This window comes from Colossoma macropomum, unplaced genomic scaffold, assembly GCF_904425465.1.
Source record: "Colossoma macropomum unplaced genomic scaffold, Colossoma_macropomum, whole genome shotgun sequence".
Lineage (NCBI taxonomy): Eukaryota > Metazoa > Chordata > Actinopteri > Characiformes > Serrasalmidae > Colossoma > Colossoma macropomum.
In genome coordinates this window covers 24,338,987-24,357,845 of record NW_023494798.1, presented here as the reverse complement: position 1 = coordinate 24,357,845, position 18,859 = coordinate 24,338,987, and the positions used below count along the sequence as shown (strand labels likewise).

Here is an 18,859-nt window from a genome sequence, read left to right as displayed (position 1 = left end):
GTAATTTCCACTTCAAACTTTATAAATGGTTATGCCACCTTTATATACTCTCCACCTATATATATATATAATATATATATATATATATATATATACAGTTTGAAGAGTGATTATCAAATACCTTAGAATTATACTGACTTGATTGTTTTGCACTGATTTATTCAATTTATACTTTTTAAAAATGTTACAGCTAGTCCCTCTGTCTGTTACAATAACTCCACAGGTTGTAATATTTGCACTCTTGTGGAAACAGATGCTTGAAATGCTATATAATATATGCATCAAAACAAGTACGATTAAAAAATGTCAGATTTGTCAAATTTATTTTTGACCACATTGAATTTACATAGTTTACTTTAGGAGACTTACTTGTTACACTGCATAACAGCTAATTCCACAATGTGGAGGCTCTACTTTAGCCTGACCAGCTTTCACTGTGAGTTTTACAGTCACAAAGAGAGTGAATAAAATAATACAGGCGTGACTCAAAAAGATTTTTTTTTTAATTGAAATTCTAGAATATGCACTTTTGACAGAATTTCTGTATGTTTCAGTGAGCTGCGTGAGACATTATTACATCTTTATTTTAATTATTAAAGCTTATTTTTCTATTTACTGCACCATTTGGTCATTTATTGTCTCAATATCCTCTCTTCATCAACCTCACACCTACCTTCACTCTCTCTGTCTGCAGATGTATCAGTGAGCCTGCTGTCGTTGGTGGTGACCGCCTGTGGCCTGGCCTTGTTCGGCGTCTCTCTCTTTGTCTCGTGGAAGCTATGCTGGATTCCATGGCGAGAGCGAGGCCTCTCTCCTGGCACCAAAGAGAGCCAGCCAGACCCTCACCCTCACCCACCTCCCCCGCCCCTTCAGCCGCAGCCCATTTACACAGAAGTGGATGCAACTCTCGACCGCCGGAACCAGCCGCGAGGTTCTGTGGTTAAGGAGACGACGGTGCCTCCTACACCAGTCTCTCCGCCTCCACCCGGGTCTCCCCCACCCGTCCCGGTGCCTGAGGCAGCCCTGAAGATCAGCCACACTTCACCTGACATTCCCCTAGAGGCGGAGTCCAAGGCCCGGGAGAACGGTGTCTATGGCAACAGCCGCATACAGAGACAGATCACTGATCCGTCTTCCACCTGTGTCCGGTCAGTGAGGTTAGATGCTGTGGGGCAGATGAGAGAGAGCAGAGGAATCAGCAGTGAAGCCTAAGTGAATACAGAGATACAGGTTCCTTTACCCTTTAAAAAGGGGTCTTCAGAGGTTCTTTAGTAGAGGTTATATATAGAATCATGACAATTGAAAAACTAATGCTAAGCATTAAAGTAGTTTGTGATTTATCATTATCTATACATAACCATTGCCACTACTAAAGAACCTTTGAAGAACCTTTTTAAAGGGTAAAGCATTTGGTTCTTTGCATGTTTAGACCACACCCAAAACTGAGCTGGGTACAGAGGATGAGAAATGTGGGCTGGAATTCTGGGATGGCTTGTTAAGTTTGAGGAAGCCAGACTCCCCTGTCCCTCAGTGAGCGAGCAATCATGGAAAAATGGGAGGAGACAGGGTGGTGGTGGGATGCAAAGTTTTTGTCAAGGGAAACGTTTCGGATATGTTTTGGGCATGGTCCTTCTCCCAAACCTATTTCATATTTTATTTTGCATGGTTAAATCATTTATCTCTATGATGCCCAAGACCTTCCAGCCAAATGTTATAAGTGGTTCTTTAAAGTACCTTTTAAAAATGGCTCTATATAGCAGCAAAAAGGTCTCCCCCATTGTTATGGAAAACAGCTCTTTTTGCACTATATAGAACCATCTTTGCTAATAGTATTGGATAAAAGGAAATGTGATCAACAGCTGTTAGAATATGTAATTGTCATGTAATGGGCCATTTCTATTAGTCTGATTACCATTAGATGCTCACAAAATGTGACATTTTCAAGTGGTGTAGAAAAGGAAGATTTGATATGACTGACAAATTAAGATTAGATAAAATATGATAAAATTTCCTGGTGCTGAATGTATTGTTACAGCAGAAGTGTGCTTAACACAGTATACAGGCAAAATTTTAAGTGTAAGTTTTCTGAAGACAAATATGAATATATATTAATGGTAGAATGGCCATTTATTGCACTTATTAACATATAATGAATATTATCTTGTAATGACAATTGCATTTGTTCACTGTTAATGATTTTCTAAGTATGATAATATGTGCTGTATCACACACACATTACTACAGACCTTTGTAATGTTTGTATGTATCATCGCCATTGCTGTTAGAACAGAACACCAAAAAGGCAACTTTAAAGAAGAATTGAAAATCTTTACATGTACTAATGTACATTATTGTACATTGATGTTACAAGATTTTATTCCAGGCTTATGGATCATTTCTATTGGTCCATTCATCATGAAATTTTCACGCAATGTAAAGGACAGCTGGTGCTATCGAATGGTGTAAAAAATGGCCAACAGCAACGATATGTTTAGGCATATTTTAAGCTTGTTCCAGTACACTCATGCATGCCAAAAAGATCTATTCATCAGTTCATCTTTCTATGCAGCCAACCTTCTTTCCAGTCTATTTGATGTAGGGTTTGTTCCTTGGAAAAGTGCCTGGACTTGTTCTTAAAGTGACGGATAGCTGGCAGAATATTTATTTTTTATGTTGTATGAAGTACACAGAAGCAGGCCAAGAAGATGCATTCTTCAGTTCTTTTTAAGATGCAGCCAGGAGAATCTCTCTGGGAGAACGTATATGATTCTCCTGCAGTTCATCCTGTAGAAGGTCAATAAATCTTCTCCTTTGTGTCTTTTGTCATAGACAAAGTTCTATCCGGCGTCAGATGAACCAGTCCAATCCTGACTTCATGGTAGCTCAGTTCCAGAGGCAAGACTCTCTGACAGGAATGAGTCTTGGCAGGCTTAAACCAGAGTTGTACAAGCAGCGCTCTCTGGACGGTGAGGAGAACCGAAGTGGCCGAAGTGGCATGTGTGGTCGTCTCCATTTCATCCTCAAATATGACTGCGATCTGGAGCAGCTCATTGTCAAGATCCATCGTGCCCAAGACCTTCCAGCCAAGGACTTTTCCGGCACCTCAGACCCCTACGTTAAAATCTATCTACTGCCCGACCGCAAGACCAAGCACCAGACCAAGGTGCACCGCAAGACTCTGAACCCTGTGTTTGACGAGGTCTTCCTCTTCCCTGTGGCATATGCTGAACTTCCCTCACGAAAGCTCCACTTCACTGTTTATGATTTTGACCGTTTTTCACGTCACGACATCATTGGACAAGTGGTGGTGGACAACTTCCTGGACCTGGTAGACTTTCCCCGGGAGACCAAGCTGTGCCGAGATATTCAATACGTGTCCTCGGTGAGTCCTCCACTAACAGCATCACATTCTCATCACATTTTTCAACTCTTATTCTGCCATGTGAGAGAATAAGCAAATTACAGATTCACACACTTGAAAATATAGGTTCTTAAATGCTTTTTCAACATCTGGTCCTTGGAAAACATTTAACGGAGTAACAAAATGCTAAAGTTTTTGAGCATGATCATGTCTGAAGCTCCTCCTCCTTCCAAAGTTCTATGAATTTCCATCGCTACCTTCCATTTTCCATGACAAACACCACCCCATCTCCTCCATGTTCCTCCATCCTCTCTCAGACCTACCTCTGTTCATCAAAGAATGGGTTTGGATACCCAGCTCAAGCAGAGGCTGCCCAGAACGGCCCAAGTTCTCAGAGTTCTCTCCTACACACTTAAAAAAGATGGTTCTTCAAGGGTTCTTTAGTGAAGAAAATGGTTCTATATAGAACCATTAACCCTTTGCGTGCTTGCTTGTTCTTTGCATGGTAAAATGGTTCTTCAGATTGATGGAGAACGTGTGTATATAGTTCTATATAGAATCTTTTTGAAAAGCGTTCTATATGGCACCAAAAAAGGGTTACTTTATCGTTACACGCTATCTATCTACCTATCCATCCATCCATCCATCCATCCATCCATCCATCTGAAGAACCATTTCATGGCAGATGTTTATCTTTGACTAAAATAGCACTTTGCAGCATCATCAGAATTGGTTTTATTTCCCATATTACTCACTACATAATAACCACACGACTCTGCAAACTGTAATGTGCAGACAATGGATAAGTGCAAATACTAAATGGAAAATGATTATGTATGATGATGCCCAAGGGTGCTGGCTCTCCTGAAAAGTCCTTTCCTTTAAAATTCAGCTCATGCTTGCATAGCGAGTTGAATGCTAAAAGCTAGCCTGGGTAAAAGTGAACTGTGAAGCACAGTAAAATAAAATAGGGTTCAAAATATCTTTTGTTTCTTTGCTCTGTTTTCCCACAGCTCTATAAAGGCACAGGGAGTAGAAAATGAGGGAATGATTTTAACTAGTTGATTGACTAAATCTCTTCTTCCTTGGCCATGTTCTTCAAAAATAATGTACTGAGCCATTGATTTAAGATGTAGAAACTGCTTTTACAATAGGGCATGGTTCAATATGTCAAGGAAATTTTCATCAGTGATTTTGAGTGGTCAAAATCATTTTATTGAATGTCAGCAGCAAGAAATTGCATGTCTTTTACTCTGAGATGAACAAAGCCATGTTAGTTCCAGTAAAGAGGGGTGTCTGATGCTTATTTTCTGGTCAAGATTAAACCATGCATGTAGATGTAAGGGCTGCCTTTAAAACACTTTTGCGCTAAACTGTTGTTTGGCTAGGAATGTCTTTATTCCATCGGATACAGTGCACTAGTATGCATACCATGCATACAGCATACTAGTCTGTATACCAATCAGTCAGCTTATTTTCTCACCTACCTAGAGTATTGTGCAAAAGTCAGACAAATTTTCAGCATCAGCAAAAAACAGAAAATGTTCGCAACAACTAAATTTGATATCTTAAAAATATTTCAGTATTTAGTGTGGGGGTGTCAAACTCAACCACTAAAAGGGCCATATTAAAAATCTCAACAAATCTGTGGGCCAGAAAATGCCCATGTTTCATTTCATTTTTAATTAACATTTTGCTATAAGCCAAACTGACCATTGTTTATTCAAAATATGCAAAAACTTTAGTAGTAAAATATAGGCGCTTGTAGTACACCTTGAAATATTACATGAATGCTTGAAATATTCAAAATTTAAATGTCCCCAGCATCTAGGTCTTTTAAACCTACTTATTTGCTTGAACTAGATACCTGGTGATACGACTGGTGTGGAACTGTGTAAAAATGTGTAGAACTGAGGTGGAAACGTTGTCCCATAGATTGTTGTTGGGGTAGGAGAGTTGGTGCGTGCATTACATTGCAGTGCATGCTGGGGACTGTAGTGCAGGGCATTGTGAAACGAGCTAATATGAATAAGGATAGGATAGGATTGTGTCAGATGTCTTGTGTCTGACACATGGGATTTAGTGTGTCCAATCTTTGCCTTTATTACAGCTTCATTTCTTTTCAGCTTTCAGTTTTTCAAAGAAATCTGGAGGGTTTTTGATGCTTCTTGTAAACACCTTCAAAGTTAAGTCTTAGAGGTTGGTTGCATTTTCTCATTCTTGCGATCCAAATAAGTCCAACCACATTCAGTGATGTTGAGGTCCGGACGTTGGGTGGCCAGTCCATTGTTCTGAGAACACCAGCAGCTTCTTTGTTGATGAACAGAAACACCTGTGGATTTTTTTCAGATCTGAAGCAAGAGCGGACCTTGACTTTCTCCTCTGTCTCAAAGATGAAAGCTTTAAGTATTACGTTCTTTCTTTGGACCTTTCCCTTTCGTATCCTAAATGGATTACCTTACATCTAATCTCCTCAGAAATATATGTATTTAACTTGTACTTAATGGCCATTTTGACTGGAGCTTAATTAAATGAAAGCTCTTCTTTGACTTTTTCACAGTACTGTATGTCATTGTGTTTTCATTTTTGAAGGACATTTAAAGCCCCTTTTACACAGATTCAGATGTTTCTGCTCATTTGCCTGTTGATTAATTATAAGTTTGTTAGTCTATTTTGTTTTGACAGATGAGTAGAGGCCTACAACAGGGCTTTACTGTATTTCATTTTCTTTCATTTAACTCCTCTCTCCTTCTCCTCCTCCTACTTCTCCTCCTCTCCCTTCTTCTTCTTCTCTTTGAATAACTGCTCTCTTTTTTCATCCCATTTCCTCATTCTTGGAGCCTTTATGTGCATCACCTCATCAATTTCTCACCCATCCTTATCATTCTCCCTCTCATTTTTCTTCCTACACCGGTACGTGTTCTCTATCTGCTGTGTTGAATGGGTTAGGGAGCGTGCTGGATGTGAGCTGTTCTGTGAAGCAGATAAGGGTGGGAGTTGTGGGGGGGGGATGGTTGCAGGTGTGGAAAGACTGAATTATTGCTTTTCTTAAATGCTCTATCTGACTGGATCCTATAGACAAGACTTGTGTTCGGCCTCCATTGGTTACATCGAGCTAATTATGAATCTCTGCCTTAATTTTACAGGTTAATTGAGGATATTTATCATGTCATTTCTTAGAGGTTAAAAAAATCTAGTATTTGATTTAATACAGATGAACAATCAGAAATTGCTAAAATTGCAGCTATTTAAGGTCATCTTTCACCTTTGGTTTTTGCAAACACAAAAAGCTATTCCAATTTCAGTGCAGATCAATAAAATCTCTCAAAAAGAAACCACACACACACACACACACATTTGCATTGTTAGATTAACTGCTGTTGTTCATGTGGATTCGAGGCTATTGCTTGATTAGCGTTTACGTTCAGAATGTTTACTGTAATGGTAGGGTACAAATGGCAACCCCATGACACGAATCTCAAATGATTTTCCATAACAATCAACAAACAAAGAGCTCACATGGTACAAAAATAAACAATCAACTGCTTTCCAATAGGCCTCATACTGGCATATGGCCCCATTCCCAAAAACATTACAGTAAACTGTAAATGGGGGCAATACAGCTACTGTCTCTGCATGTCAGTAGGATGAAAAACTGCTTTCACTCCACTTCAACCTTCTTCAGCCTCCTTCGTTCAAGGCAGAGGAAGTAAAAGTTTAATCATGCATGTAATAAAACCAAATGCTGACCCAAACCTGTAAGCAATCGATGCCTCTGCAGGCTACGATGATGATGATATATGCAGTTAGCATTCATGACTTACCTGCTGCTGATGACCTTTATCTAATTAGCAGCCTGAATACATTATTCATCAAGTGACTCAATTAAAGAGCACAGATGAACAGCCAGACCACCACAAACAAACTCTCCTAATGACGCCTTAGCAAATCCATTGTCCGCATCAGTCAATAGTACAGATCAAGATAAATGGATAATTAAATGTGGGATTTTAATTATGCCACTGCAGCCTTTTGAAGAGATAGCGAAGTCCTCTCAATTGAAATAAAATGGCTTTCTGGGGCACCAGTTATTTACTGGTTACTTTAAAGAAGACATAGAAAGTCTCCTTTGTGTCATGCCCAGCAATCTGGGGTTTTGCTAGAGATAAAAGTAAATAATCCTCAAATGAAACTTCAGATTCCATTCAAAAGTTTAGAATCACAGGCTCCCAACTGGTGTAAGCATCTAAGTCTTGGCTCCATCATCAGGAGATCTACAGCCATCTGTAGCCGGGAGTCCGAGAGTGCACAATTGGCCTTGCTCTTTCTGGGTGGGTAGGATAGCCTTACCTCTCCTCCTGTCACTTAGATCAATGCTAGACAGGCATCTGTTAGCTGACATAACAAAACTGGCGGTTAGTGTTCTCCTCCAAGTGCGTACAGCTGTCCAATGATGTTGCGTTAGCGGCAGTTTGAAAAGATGCAGTAGCTAGTTTCACATGACTCGGAGGAAGCTTGTGTTTGCCTTCGCCTTCCTAGAACTGGTGTTATGACATGATTGTCCTAACTAGTCAGAGGAATTGGATACAACTAAACTAAAATTGGTAAAAATCTAAAAAAAAAGTTTGTATTCACTGTTCAAACGTTTGAAATCAGTGTTCAAAAGGCATTGTTTTCATGTCACTAGAAAGCTGTAAATAAAAATGAGAAATATTAGATGTGACCAGAATGATGAAAAGAGCTGTGGACAAGTCTTAAATGCTGTATAACATCAATTATTAATGGAGAATTCCACCGATTGCAGGAATGGTTAAGATGCAAGCAAAGTCATTCAGAGTGATTTGATGTGAAATACTCTGTTCTAGAAAAACTTCACAGTGCTGGTTTAATGCCTCTTAAAGCTACCTTACAGAAAATGATTACATGAAATGGTTACTAATGAGTTGCCTGATGCCTAAGACATTATTTTACAATAGTTTTGAGATCAGGTTTTGGCCCAAAATGTATTTGTTTTAAATTCATTCATAATTGATAGGTACACGCAGAGTGCTGTAAGACAAAATAGTCCCCAAATAAAACTGGTGGGTTCACTGGATAGTAAATAAAATGGTTTTATTTGTGGTGTAGTCATCATGACCCCTGGTTCCTATCACCACCACTGTAAAGAAATCCAAGTCTGTAAGTTTCTCTACAATGAACCATTTCACAATAAACCACTTTAAGTTATAAATCGTATTTTAAGTTAAAATACTTATCTAGACTTCATCATATTTCTGAAGTGGAGATCAAATCTCAAGGCAAATAACTTGACAACAACATAAATGTACAAAGATATTTGCACTATATTATATTTCATTTTATAACCTTGTCCGCACAATTCTTGAAATACTGAATAAAACATTTGAATATAGATGGAATAGTTTGTAATACTGAAATCACATTGTAGAACTTACCATTGTATGTAAAACAACACAAATTCTTAATATGGCAAGTGATTCCAAACTTTTCAAAGGTAGTGTAAATATGTTTTCTCTTTTAAAAAAATAATATTGTGTTCAAGGAACTCAATCTCTACTCTTGTATTCTTAACCCAGCATGCTGTCAAAAATCTCATCATATTGTTTTGAGTACAGGGTTCTATTAACGACTAGATTTAATTGAGTGCACACCAATGTACCTCCTCATGGCTTCTCCTGTGCATTTTAATGGGATTTGTAGACAATTTGTAGAGTCTTTTAACTCAACCAACACCTAAAGCAAATGCCTTGAACAATCAAGATCTAGTAACTCCTTTCTTTTATTCCTCTCTCCAATAGCATAAAAATAAGTTGCAAAAGAAAAAACCAACACTCTTTTTTTCAGTGCGACAGTTTTCCATGTAGTTACTGAATAATACATAAAAGGGCACATATCCTACATATTCTTGTATTTTATTTTATTTTTCCAGTTTTGATATTTGTGTGCTTTCATGTACCAAAAACACTCATAGTTTTTTTTAAGGTAACAATTTTCTAATCTCTCTTTGTTCCTTAAAATTAAACAGGCTGTTTCTGCTACTGTGCCTTTCAATACTGACATTTGTAAATGATGTTTTGTTCTGATTGGCTACCTGGTATAGTGCCTCGTTCAAAAAGTAGTGCTGGAGCCCTTCTTATAACTTCAGCATGAATAGTGGGGCTAATCTACTGTAGACTGAAAAGACGGCTATATGAAAAAGTTTTTGTGACATCACAAAAGCAGAGAATTCAAATTGGGCTGGTTTTGTACTGTTTAATCAAGTGAGGTGTATTTATTTTTCTATGATATGGGCCCTTTAAGACACAACTTAGGAATTTAAGGGGTTAAACTAATGTTTGTTTTTTTTTGTTCCTGTAGTCTGAATGCTTCGGTTTTGTACAGCGTGAATATCTGTATGCAGTGGACTTTGTGGAGCGATTTACTGTAATCGGTGGAGAAAGGTTTCTCCGACAGCTGCAAGTTCTTCCTCTACGGTCATTTCATTCCCTGGAAGAAAATGATTGACATGAACAGAATTTGAAGCATATTTCCTCTCACGTATTTGAAGCACATTTCCTCTACCACTTTAAAATCACAAGGCAGGTTCCACTTCAGAAGTGCAACATGGCTACATGCTATCGCCTGGAAAAGCACGGTTAGGTTTGCTTTAGACTGTCAACCGCATCATAATAATGTAATGCCATTGCCTTCACAAATGTGCTTATATGCAACTGTATCTATGTTGACATGTTGACACAGGGAGTATGCAATTGCTTTCATGCTGTTCATGCTAGAATGAAAGCAATTTCACTCTATGCACTTATGCATCAGAATAGAGTGAGATGCATATTAGACTATTATGACCAGCGTGGTTGACGTTAGTTAACTAAGTTAATCGTGAGCAGCAATCTGTGACATGCTGTCATGGAAATGTAAGTAGCCCTCACCTTGGTTTCAGTCACATATCAGTTAAGTAATGCCTTGACTGTTCAATAGCGTGTTCTTTTTGCATGTTTGATTCCAGACAGTTTCCTTCCCCCTAAAATGGAAGCTTAAATGCCAATCTGTGCCCTCGCTTCCAGCATATCAAAACAAATCAAAGCATTATGCTGCCATGAGATTGCAGGGTTGCAGAGGGGCCTGGGCTCACAGACAACCAAACACCTATTTTTATCCACCTTGCAGATTGTTTGAGGCAGAGAAAATGTCGATATTTCCTGGAGCTCACGATCCTTAGGAGGACATCATTAGAGAGGCCCCTGTAGCCTCAAGCCACAGAATGCTGTCACTGAGGTCCAGCTATCAGGCAGGTTTTTCCTTGACAGTGATGATTTAATGCAAACCACCATAACACAATGCACAGAAGAAGGAGGAAAATAATCAGGTGCACATTTCCAAGACTTTCTCCACCTTGTGTCTTTCTCATAAAGTCGAGAGTATGATTTCAACGTGGTCTATTAGCAAGCAAAGTCAAATCGCATGTAGCAGATGCCCTTTCACTCATGTTTTGCACTCTTTAAACTTTGAAACAGGCTCCTTTCTGTGCCATACTGATCTAAGTGCACCACCAGAGTGACCTTTTTCTTCTCACGAACGGTGGAAGAGGTGTCAGTTCCTGCTGAGCGTGACCTCCAATGAACAGCGGGGTGCAGGTTTCTAATCTCACCCCTTTTTCCAGCCATTACCTCCCCGGGTCTGCCTTCACCCCAGGGGTGGGAGCATTAGGATATGATCGGTAAATGTCAGAAGAGAATAGACTGCCTGGCTTAGACATGCAACCAGGGATACAAAGAGGATCATCTTGTTCCCTTAGGCTCAAAGAAGTGCCACAACTGCACGAAAATACTCTCTCTCTGAACTGTTTTTGGATTCTTCTCTCCATCCCGGGTCTCTTTCTAACTCTCCCTGTTTTGCCCTTGAAAAAGACTCAGGGGTTAGTTTCTCGACAGCGTCATTGAATAAAGATTATCTGAAGGTGGTGGAGTAAGAATGTTTGGGATCATCTCCTAGTTAAAGGAGAATTCCAGAGACTTTTTTCAAACTTGCTGCATAATTCAGTCATTGAGGTGAAGTCAGCGAGGGTGCTTTGGTCTGAAACCGTGAAATCCTACCAGCTGACTCTTTGCAGTGGTGATGATATGGACCAGGGGTCACATTACCTGCAACATAAATATAATCATTTTATTTTTTATCCAAAATGACCACTGAACCTACGCATGTCTGAGTTTTTATATTGTCATTGTCCAAAAAAAAAACAAGTATTTCCAAAATGGTAACTTTTCACAATCAGGTAAAGATGTTCTTTACTTAGGTTTACTTACTTAGCGTTATTTAGGTTTATGTAAAGAGATTTTGTGTAAAAGAAATTTTTACACAGTGTAAAGAGCAGCTGCTATGTTCAAATGGTGAAGACAAAGATGATATGTAATGTGATAATGGCAAAATAGTCGTAAATTTTCTTTTGGCCTTACAACAACCTGCATGTACCTCTCCACTGAGGGGATTTTAAAATACATTTTAGCCAAAAACATCATAAAAGAACGCATCAGTCAACATATTTGTATCTATTTCATGTAGCAACTTTCTGTGTGGAAGCTTTTAAAGGCATTCAACTCCTCAGAAGTCTGGTTCCTTTCACCACTACTGTGAACAATTCTGATTCTATAAGTTTGTCAGCACATTTCAGGTCAAACCTCTCTGAATGGCTTTGTTTGTATCTTAACTATTTAGTTATGCAGAACTTCTGAAAGATCAGTGGAATTCCGCTTTATGATTACCTTGGCAATGATTTTATCAATCTGATTACGATTGATCTGTCTTGATTTATGAATTATCTGCCCATAATTTTTATTTTTATAGCAACCACTGCAAGGCTGGAGAAGCTTAAGAGAATGCTAGTAAAAAAACCCATTCATCTTAATGAGATAGGTCAATTATTTTTATCCCATTTTTTATCATTGCCAATACCCTGTATCACATGAGGCTTCCAAGCTGTGAGGATGAAGGTCAAAATGTGCTTTATTCATGACGTGTCAGGCTAGCTACTGCATCTGGCTAGCATCATGCTCAGTAATGGGAGGACAGAGAGGACCATCCTATCCAGAGAGAGAGAGGCCTGAAAAACTTCATATTCATCATGTTCTCTTGGATTCCTACCACGGATGGCTGTGGCATCGTCAGGATCGAGCTCTTGAACTCGCCAAAATAGAGGATGTTGGTGTTTTTTTTTGTGTAATAGAGCTAACATTAGCCTGCTGGCAAATCAACTATCATGTCCAACCTTCCTTGTTTTGATTATATACAACAGCATAGTCCAGCTCAGAGCTTTAGCATTTTAAAGTTTAAAAACATTATGTCACAAAAATGAACTGTAACCTAAATTCATTAGGCTGAATGGATTTCTTTGGCAACGTTCTGTAAAGTTTATCTAACAGCAGCTAGGAATGAATACATTTGGTGGTGGAGCATGGGTCCAATCATAAACCTGTCCATAAGAAACAAAGAGGACATTCTTGTGGCCATAACTGATAAACTATACTGTTCTTGTCCTTGTTTCTAAATGTGACATTCAGGACTTACAAATTGTTAATGAGACTCTGCATACTAAGTACTGAAAAAGCTTTCATTGTGAAAAGCGGGTGAATAGGTGCAAGAAAAATACCTCGCCTTGATTCACACGCTTGGTATTTTGAGAGCAAGTGTTAATGTGGCTGTTATTTTAAAAATGGAAAGTGACGCTCGTGGCGAAGAGAGGTGTAGGAATCTACCCTGAAAAAGCGGGTGGCTTTGGTTTCGCATCTGTTCTCTACCTTTTTAACTGATTTCAGGGAAATTGCGTTTTTGAAGATTCCTGCAGATAAAGCAGAAACAGTGCTAGCAAAGAATGCAATGTGTTTATATTTGTAGTCCACTGAAGTTGTATTCAGATCTCAGAATGTTGTTAGTTAAGCAAACGACTTTGCTCCTCTTCTCAGGATAACGTGGATCTGGGGGATTTGATGTTTTCTCTCTGTTACTTGCCCACTGCCGGTCGACTGACCATTACAGTGATAAAAGCGCGCAACCTGAAAGCCATGGACATCACTGGAGCTTCAGGTATGCACAAATAATTGGGATATATATATATATATATATGTGTATATATATATGTATATGTATATATATATATGTATAATTTTTTTTTTTTTTACATGTTATTGAAATGTACTACCATGGTCTTCTTTTAAGTGAAAAAGCAACATTGTTTCAATTTTGGTTTATTGTAATATCCCCTCTTTAGTGTATTTAGACAGCACATTTTTTACATTTTATGAAAAAGGATTTATTTATCAAATTTACTGAAAAGGTCACATCAGGAGAAAAGAAACATCTCCTTTTGAAGGAAATTCTACCAATCCTTGAGACGTAAGCAATTTGTTCAGAGTGGTTTGATATAAAATGGTGCATTATAGAGAAACGCAGAGACTCAGATTTCTTAGGAACCAGACATCTCAAAGTCTACAGCAAATATAACCATTTATAACTGCCCAAAACCAACAGTGAACCTACACATGTCTTCTGAGTTTTTATATGTAATGTTAATAATGATAAAATAGTGATAAGTCATAAAAAAATCAGCTTACAGTGCCCTGCATGCATCTCACCACCATGATTAAATTTTACAATATACATTTATGACTAAAACCTGATCTCAAAACTAATGTAAAACAATGTCTCAGACAATTAATTTGAAACTATTTCATGTAATAGCTTTCTGTGATGGCGCTTTTAAAGCCGTTAAAAGCTTCGGCTGTCTTCCTATCACTACCATTGTGAACAGTTCTGCCTTGGTAAGTTTCTCCGGAATGGACCATTTTACATCAAACCACTCTGAACAACTTTGTTTACATCATTGTCATGTAATTATACAAAAAACATGAAAAATCAATAGAAAATTCCTTTTAACAATACTATTAATGGTGTACTAACCATAAGAACCATAAGAACAGTTCTTTTCCCGCTTGTTTTCCAGACCCATATGTGAAAGTTTCTCTAATGTGTGAAGGCCGAAGATTAAAGAAGAGGAAAACCTCCACCAAAAGGAACACCCTGAACCCCGTTTATAATGAGGCTATAGTGTTCGACGTCCCACCAGAAAACATTGATCAAATTAGCCTTTTGATAGCTGTGATGGACTATGATCGGTGAGCCACACCCCCTGTCATTCTCCATAATGTGTCTTACTAATAATACACATGAGCTTTTCTATGAAAGTTCCTTTGTTATTTTTTATACGATGTGTTTTTAATGTCAGTTAAAGAAACTCCTTCATGTGCAGTAAAGAGTGGCTCCTTTCACAGTGTAGGTCACAACGAGGTTATAGGTGTGACTCGGGTGGGTAACGACGCAGAAAGTCTGGGCCGAGACCACTGGAATGAGATGCTCACGTACCCTCGGAAACCCATCGCTCGCTGGCACCCACTTGTGGAGGTAAGAACATGTTGGGAATCGATGTTAGAATTACAAATCATTCATCACCCTGAAATAACTGAAGTCACCTTCTTGTCAGCTGACTGGAACTAACCCTAGGGCCACTACTGTCAGTTGTAATATATCACTGACTACCTAATGTTACACTCTCAGGACCTTTGAAATCTGATTTAATTTTCATACTGTAGATTCATGTCCTTTATAAATATGCAGCACTGTGCAAAAGTCTTAGGCAGCCATTAAAATTAATTTCCAATTAAAGGTTTAGACATGCCTACTAAGTGAAATTCCTTATTTTCCTTATTTGCAGCCTACTATTTTACTCTTAACAAAATAAGGTGACTATAAAAATAGCATAGCATTCTAAGCTATTCAAGAAGACACAGCTTTCTCGCACAAGTTGCTGTGCTTTATTAAAGGCTGTATTTGGCCACAGCCACACTTCACACATGGAATAAATTAGGCTTAGCTACGTGTTGCTCATTCAGCGGTCAGCAACAGACTACTGTACTTCCTCTAAGAAAACCCAAAGGCAAGCTAACCTGCCTTCAAAATAAGAGTCCTTGTAAAATAACCCAGAAGATAAACACTAGGAAACTATCATTGTAAATTTAACATGCTTAACATTTTATGAGCACTCTACAATACCTAAAGGAATCCTTAAATTCTTATATTCTTCATTTTTAAAAGTACCATATTTTTGCAGCAATGACAGCTTTATGCACTTTAAGGATTCTACATGTTCCTGAAAACTACTATTTAATTAATTAATTTATTTATTTTCATCCAGAAAATAAATAAACACAGTCCTTTGCAAAAGTTTGTGAAAAGTTAAAACATCATGTGCAGAGAACATTGTAATGCACAATTATTATTTATTTGTTGAATTTAACTTATTTTGGGGGGGAAAGCTGCCTGTGCAAAAGGCTCATTTTATTTTTTATATTTAATTTTTTCCTTTTTTTAAAGCTGTTAAAATCAGCAAATAAACAGAAATTGTGCACTATTACAGAAAATGGCATATTACAATGTGTCCCTGTAGAGGATGTGTTACCTTATTTTCACTTAGAAAATCAATGAAATGTGAGTGAGAGTATGCAAACTTTTGCATTTGCATTGACATGACCTGCACTGGTCCAGCATTTAAGCATAAACCTGTAGATATAATTGTCTTGAGATTATGAAAAACATACCTTAATCAAATGTGTCTAAACTTTTGATTTGTAAAATATATCAGTAGGTGTGAAATTTGTCTGTAAAAAACATTATATGATATTAGAATGTGTTAAAATAAACATAGATACAGTAAAAGTTAGAAGAATACTGTTTGAAGAACACAGGTTTGGTTTATGATGTCTGCACTCCAGCTACTGCATGATTTAATTTAATGAAGGACTTATTTGATAAATGAATTACCGGATGGTAACTTTAAATGCTGGGTTTATTATTTATGTATTTATATTTATGTATTTATTCTAATTTCTGTATTTATTCTAATGTCAGTGTTTTTCAAACATATAAATACTTACTGAACAGATAAATACCTTCACATATTGTCTAAGACTGTTGCGCAGTATTGTATTCAGACTCATTCTCAAACTCATTCAACTCATGAGACCACATCATTGATTTCAGTAGTGTTCATTCAGTTTCATTACATGCTCTTACAAGTGATGTACCAGCTCACAATCTGCTAATAGACTGTAGTAATAGTACTTATTTATTTATTTGCGTTTGAGATTCTGGAGCCCATTATATTCATGCAGACATTGTCCTGCCAGGCAAAATAAATAAATAAACAGCCACTCAGTTTCTGAACAACAGTGTTTCCACAAATATCCTCTTTTTTCTCTCTCTATTTTTATTCAGTTTACAGGCATTTGATTGAAAACTGCATAAGCATGCCACTTCAGTTACACAGGCACTCCAATTACTGAAAGAGTCAAATCATTTGAGAAATCAAACTGTGGCTATTTGCTCACAGGGCTGTGGATGGCCATTCATTAAAATAAGAAAGCATAAGCATACAGCTGACCTCTGCACTTACACAAGAATAACAGCTTGCAGCAATAGTGTGGAGAGAGTCTCTGTTAAACATAATAACAATAATAAACACGGTAGTGCCTAAAGCTATGGGCAAATCACGAAATGACGAAATGAGAGAGAGAGAGAGAGAGAGAGAGAGAGAGAGTAAATAGGGAGAAGGCAGAGAGAGAAAGAGAGAAGGTAAGATGAGGAGGAAAAAGAGAACAGAAAGCAATAAAGACATGGAGAGAGACAAGTGAGAGAGAAATGGACAAAGAGAGAGGATAGAGAGAGTGGAGAAAGAGAGAAAGAAAATAGAGAAAAGAGGAAAAGAGAGAGGGGAGAAGGGAGACAGAGAAGAACAGACAGGTAAAAAAGAAAAGAAAGGATGAAAAAGAGAGCGTAAGAATGAAAGAGACACAGAAAGCAAAAGAGACATAGAGAGCGAGAGGAGAAATTGAGAAAGAGACAGAGAGGAAGAGAAAGGAAGAAAAGAGAGGGGGAGGGGGCAGAGAGGAGAGGTGCGGGGAAGATGGAAAGAAAGAACAGATAAGAGGAGAGAGAAATAAGAAAAGAGAGACAGACATAAGAGGGAGATACAGAGAGGAGACGGAAAGCAGAAAGACAGAAAGAGAATGAGGAAAAAGGTAGGAGAGAGAAAGAGGAGAGAGAAGGAGAAAGAAAAGAAGAAAGGAAAAAAGAAAGAGGAAGAGGAGAAACAGAAGTGAAAGAGAAGGAGCGAGAGAGAGAAGAGAAAATGAGAGAGGAGAGATAGAGGGAAAGAGCAGACAACAACAGAGAAAGAAAAAAGACGGGGGGAAGGAGAGGGGAGAAGGGGGAGAGAGAAAAATAAAAAACAGAGAGATAAAGAGAAAGAAGAGAGAGATATAGAGAGAGACAGGAGGAGAAACAGAGAAAGAAGAAAGAGATAGAAAGACAATAAGAAGAAAGAGATGGGAAAGAGAAAGGGAGGATAGAGAGAGAGGAAGAGGAGAAAAAAGAAGAAAAAGAGAAAGAAAAAGGGGGGAGAAAAAGAGGGGATAAGGAGGAGAGAGAAAAAGAAGAGAGAGAGATAAAGAAAAAGGAGAGAGAGAGAGACAGAGGAGAAACAGAAAGAAAGAGATAGAAAGTCAAGAAGAAAAAGGTGGGAGAGAGAAAGAGAGGAGAGGAAGAGAGAGGAAGAGGAGAGAAAAAAGAGGAGAAAAAGAGAAAGAGCGAGAGGAAGAAGAAAACAAAAGAGAAAATAGATGTTAGACAGAAGTTAGAGGGAAAGAGTTGAGAATAAGAGAGAAAGAAAGAGAGGGAGATAAAGAGAAAGGAGAAAGAGAGAGAGAGAGAGAGAGAGAGAGAGAAGGGGATAGGGATAGGGGTTCACATAAATAGAGTAAGGCATGAGACAGACAGAGAGAGTTAAAGAAGAAGAGAGCGCAGACACCGGTGCAGTTTGTGTCTGGGTTACTCATTGTTCATGTGCTTTCAAATCGCGGGCTGAACTGTAAAGGGAGCTCATTTATTATTTAGCAGTTTTCATCCCCTGCCATTTGAGTCAAGGTTATAATGCCTCCACAGGCCCCATTTATTTCCCACTAAACTCATATTCAAAATGCCATCAGTTTGCATTGTACGCGTTAATTTCCCTTCTCTTTCTCTCTCTCTCTCTGCTACTGAAGCAGTAGTGTTATACCTGACTTACACTTTTAGACTCACGACAAAACAGTTATTTCTTGCAGTGAAAAAGAGAAGAAGAGAACAGAGACAGTCGTTTGTGGGAAAAAAAAAAGAGAGGAAAAAAAACATGCTGACCCTGAGCGCAAAGGAGACGGACATTTCTGTTTCCTGTTTGTTCAAATAACGGACACGTCTGGAGCATTATATATTAATAAATCTATTCTGGGCTCTTATGTTGCACTGCGGGGAGAAAGAACAAATTGTTTCTCTCACAACAGATGGTTTTGCAGGCTGGGGTGGCGAAAAGTGCATTGTGTGATTCAAGCACTGCTTCGGCTT

The 18,859-nt window shown here is 38.2% G+C and overlaps 1 protein-coding gene across 1 annotated transcript in view; it reads left to right on the top strand.

Annotated features, from left to right (window-relative positions):
• syt9a (synaptotagmin IXa) overlaps positions 1–18,859 on the top strand; it is a 36,371-nt gene that overhangs the window by 15,314 nt on the left and 2,198 nt on the right. The window contains exons 2-6 of the mRNA XM_036585613.1: positions 695–1,148; positions 2,830–3,382; positions 13,333–13,453; positions 14,370–14,541; positions 14,698–14,827. Coding sequence (XP_036441506.1) covers positions 695–1,148; positions 2,830–3,382; positions 13,333–13,453; positions 14,370–14,541; positions 14,698–14,827 — 1,430 coding nt within the window. The remainder of the gene's footprint in view (positions 1–694; positions 1,149–2,829; positions 3,383–13,332; positions 13,454–14,369; positions 14,542–14,697; positions 14,828–18,859) is intronic.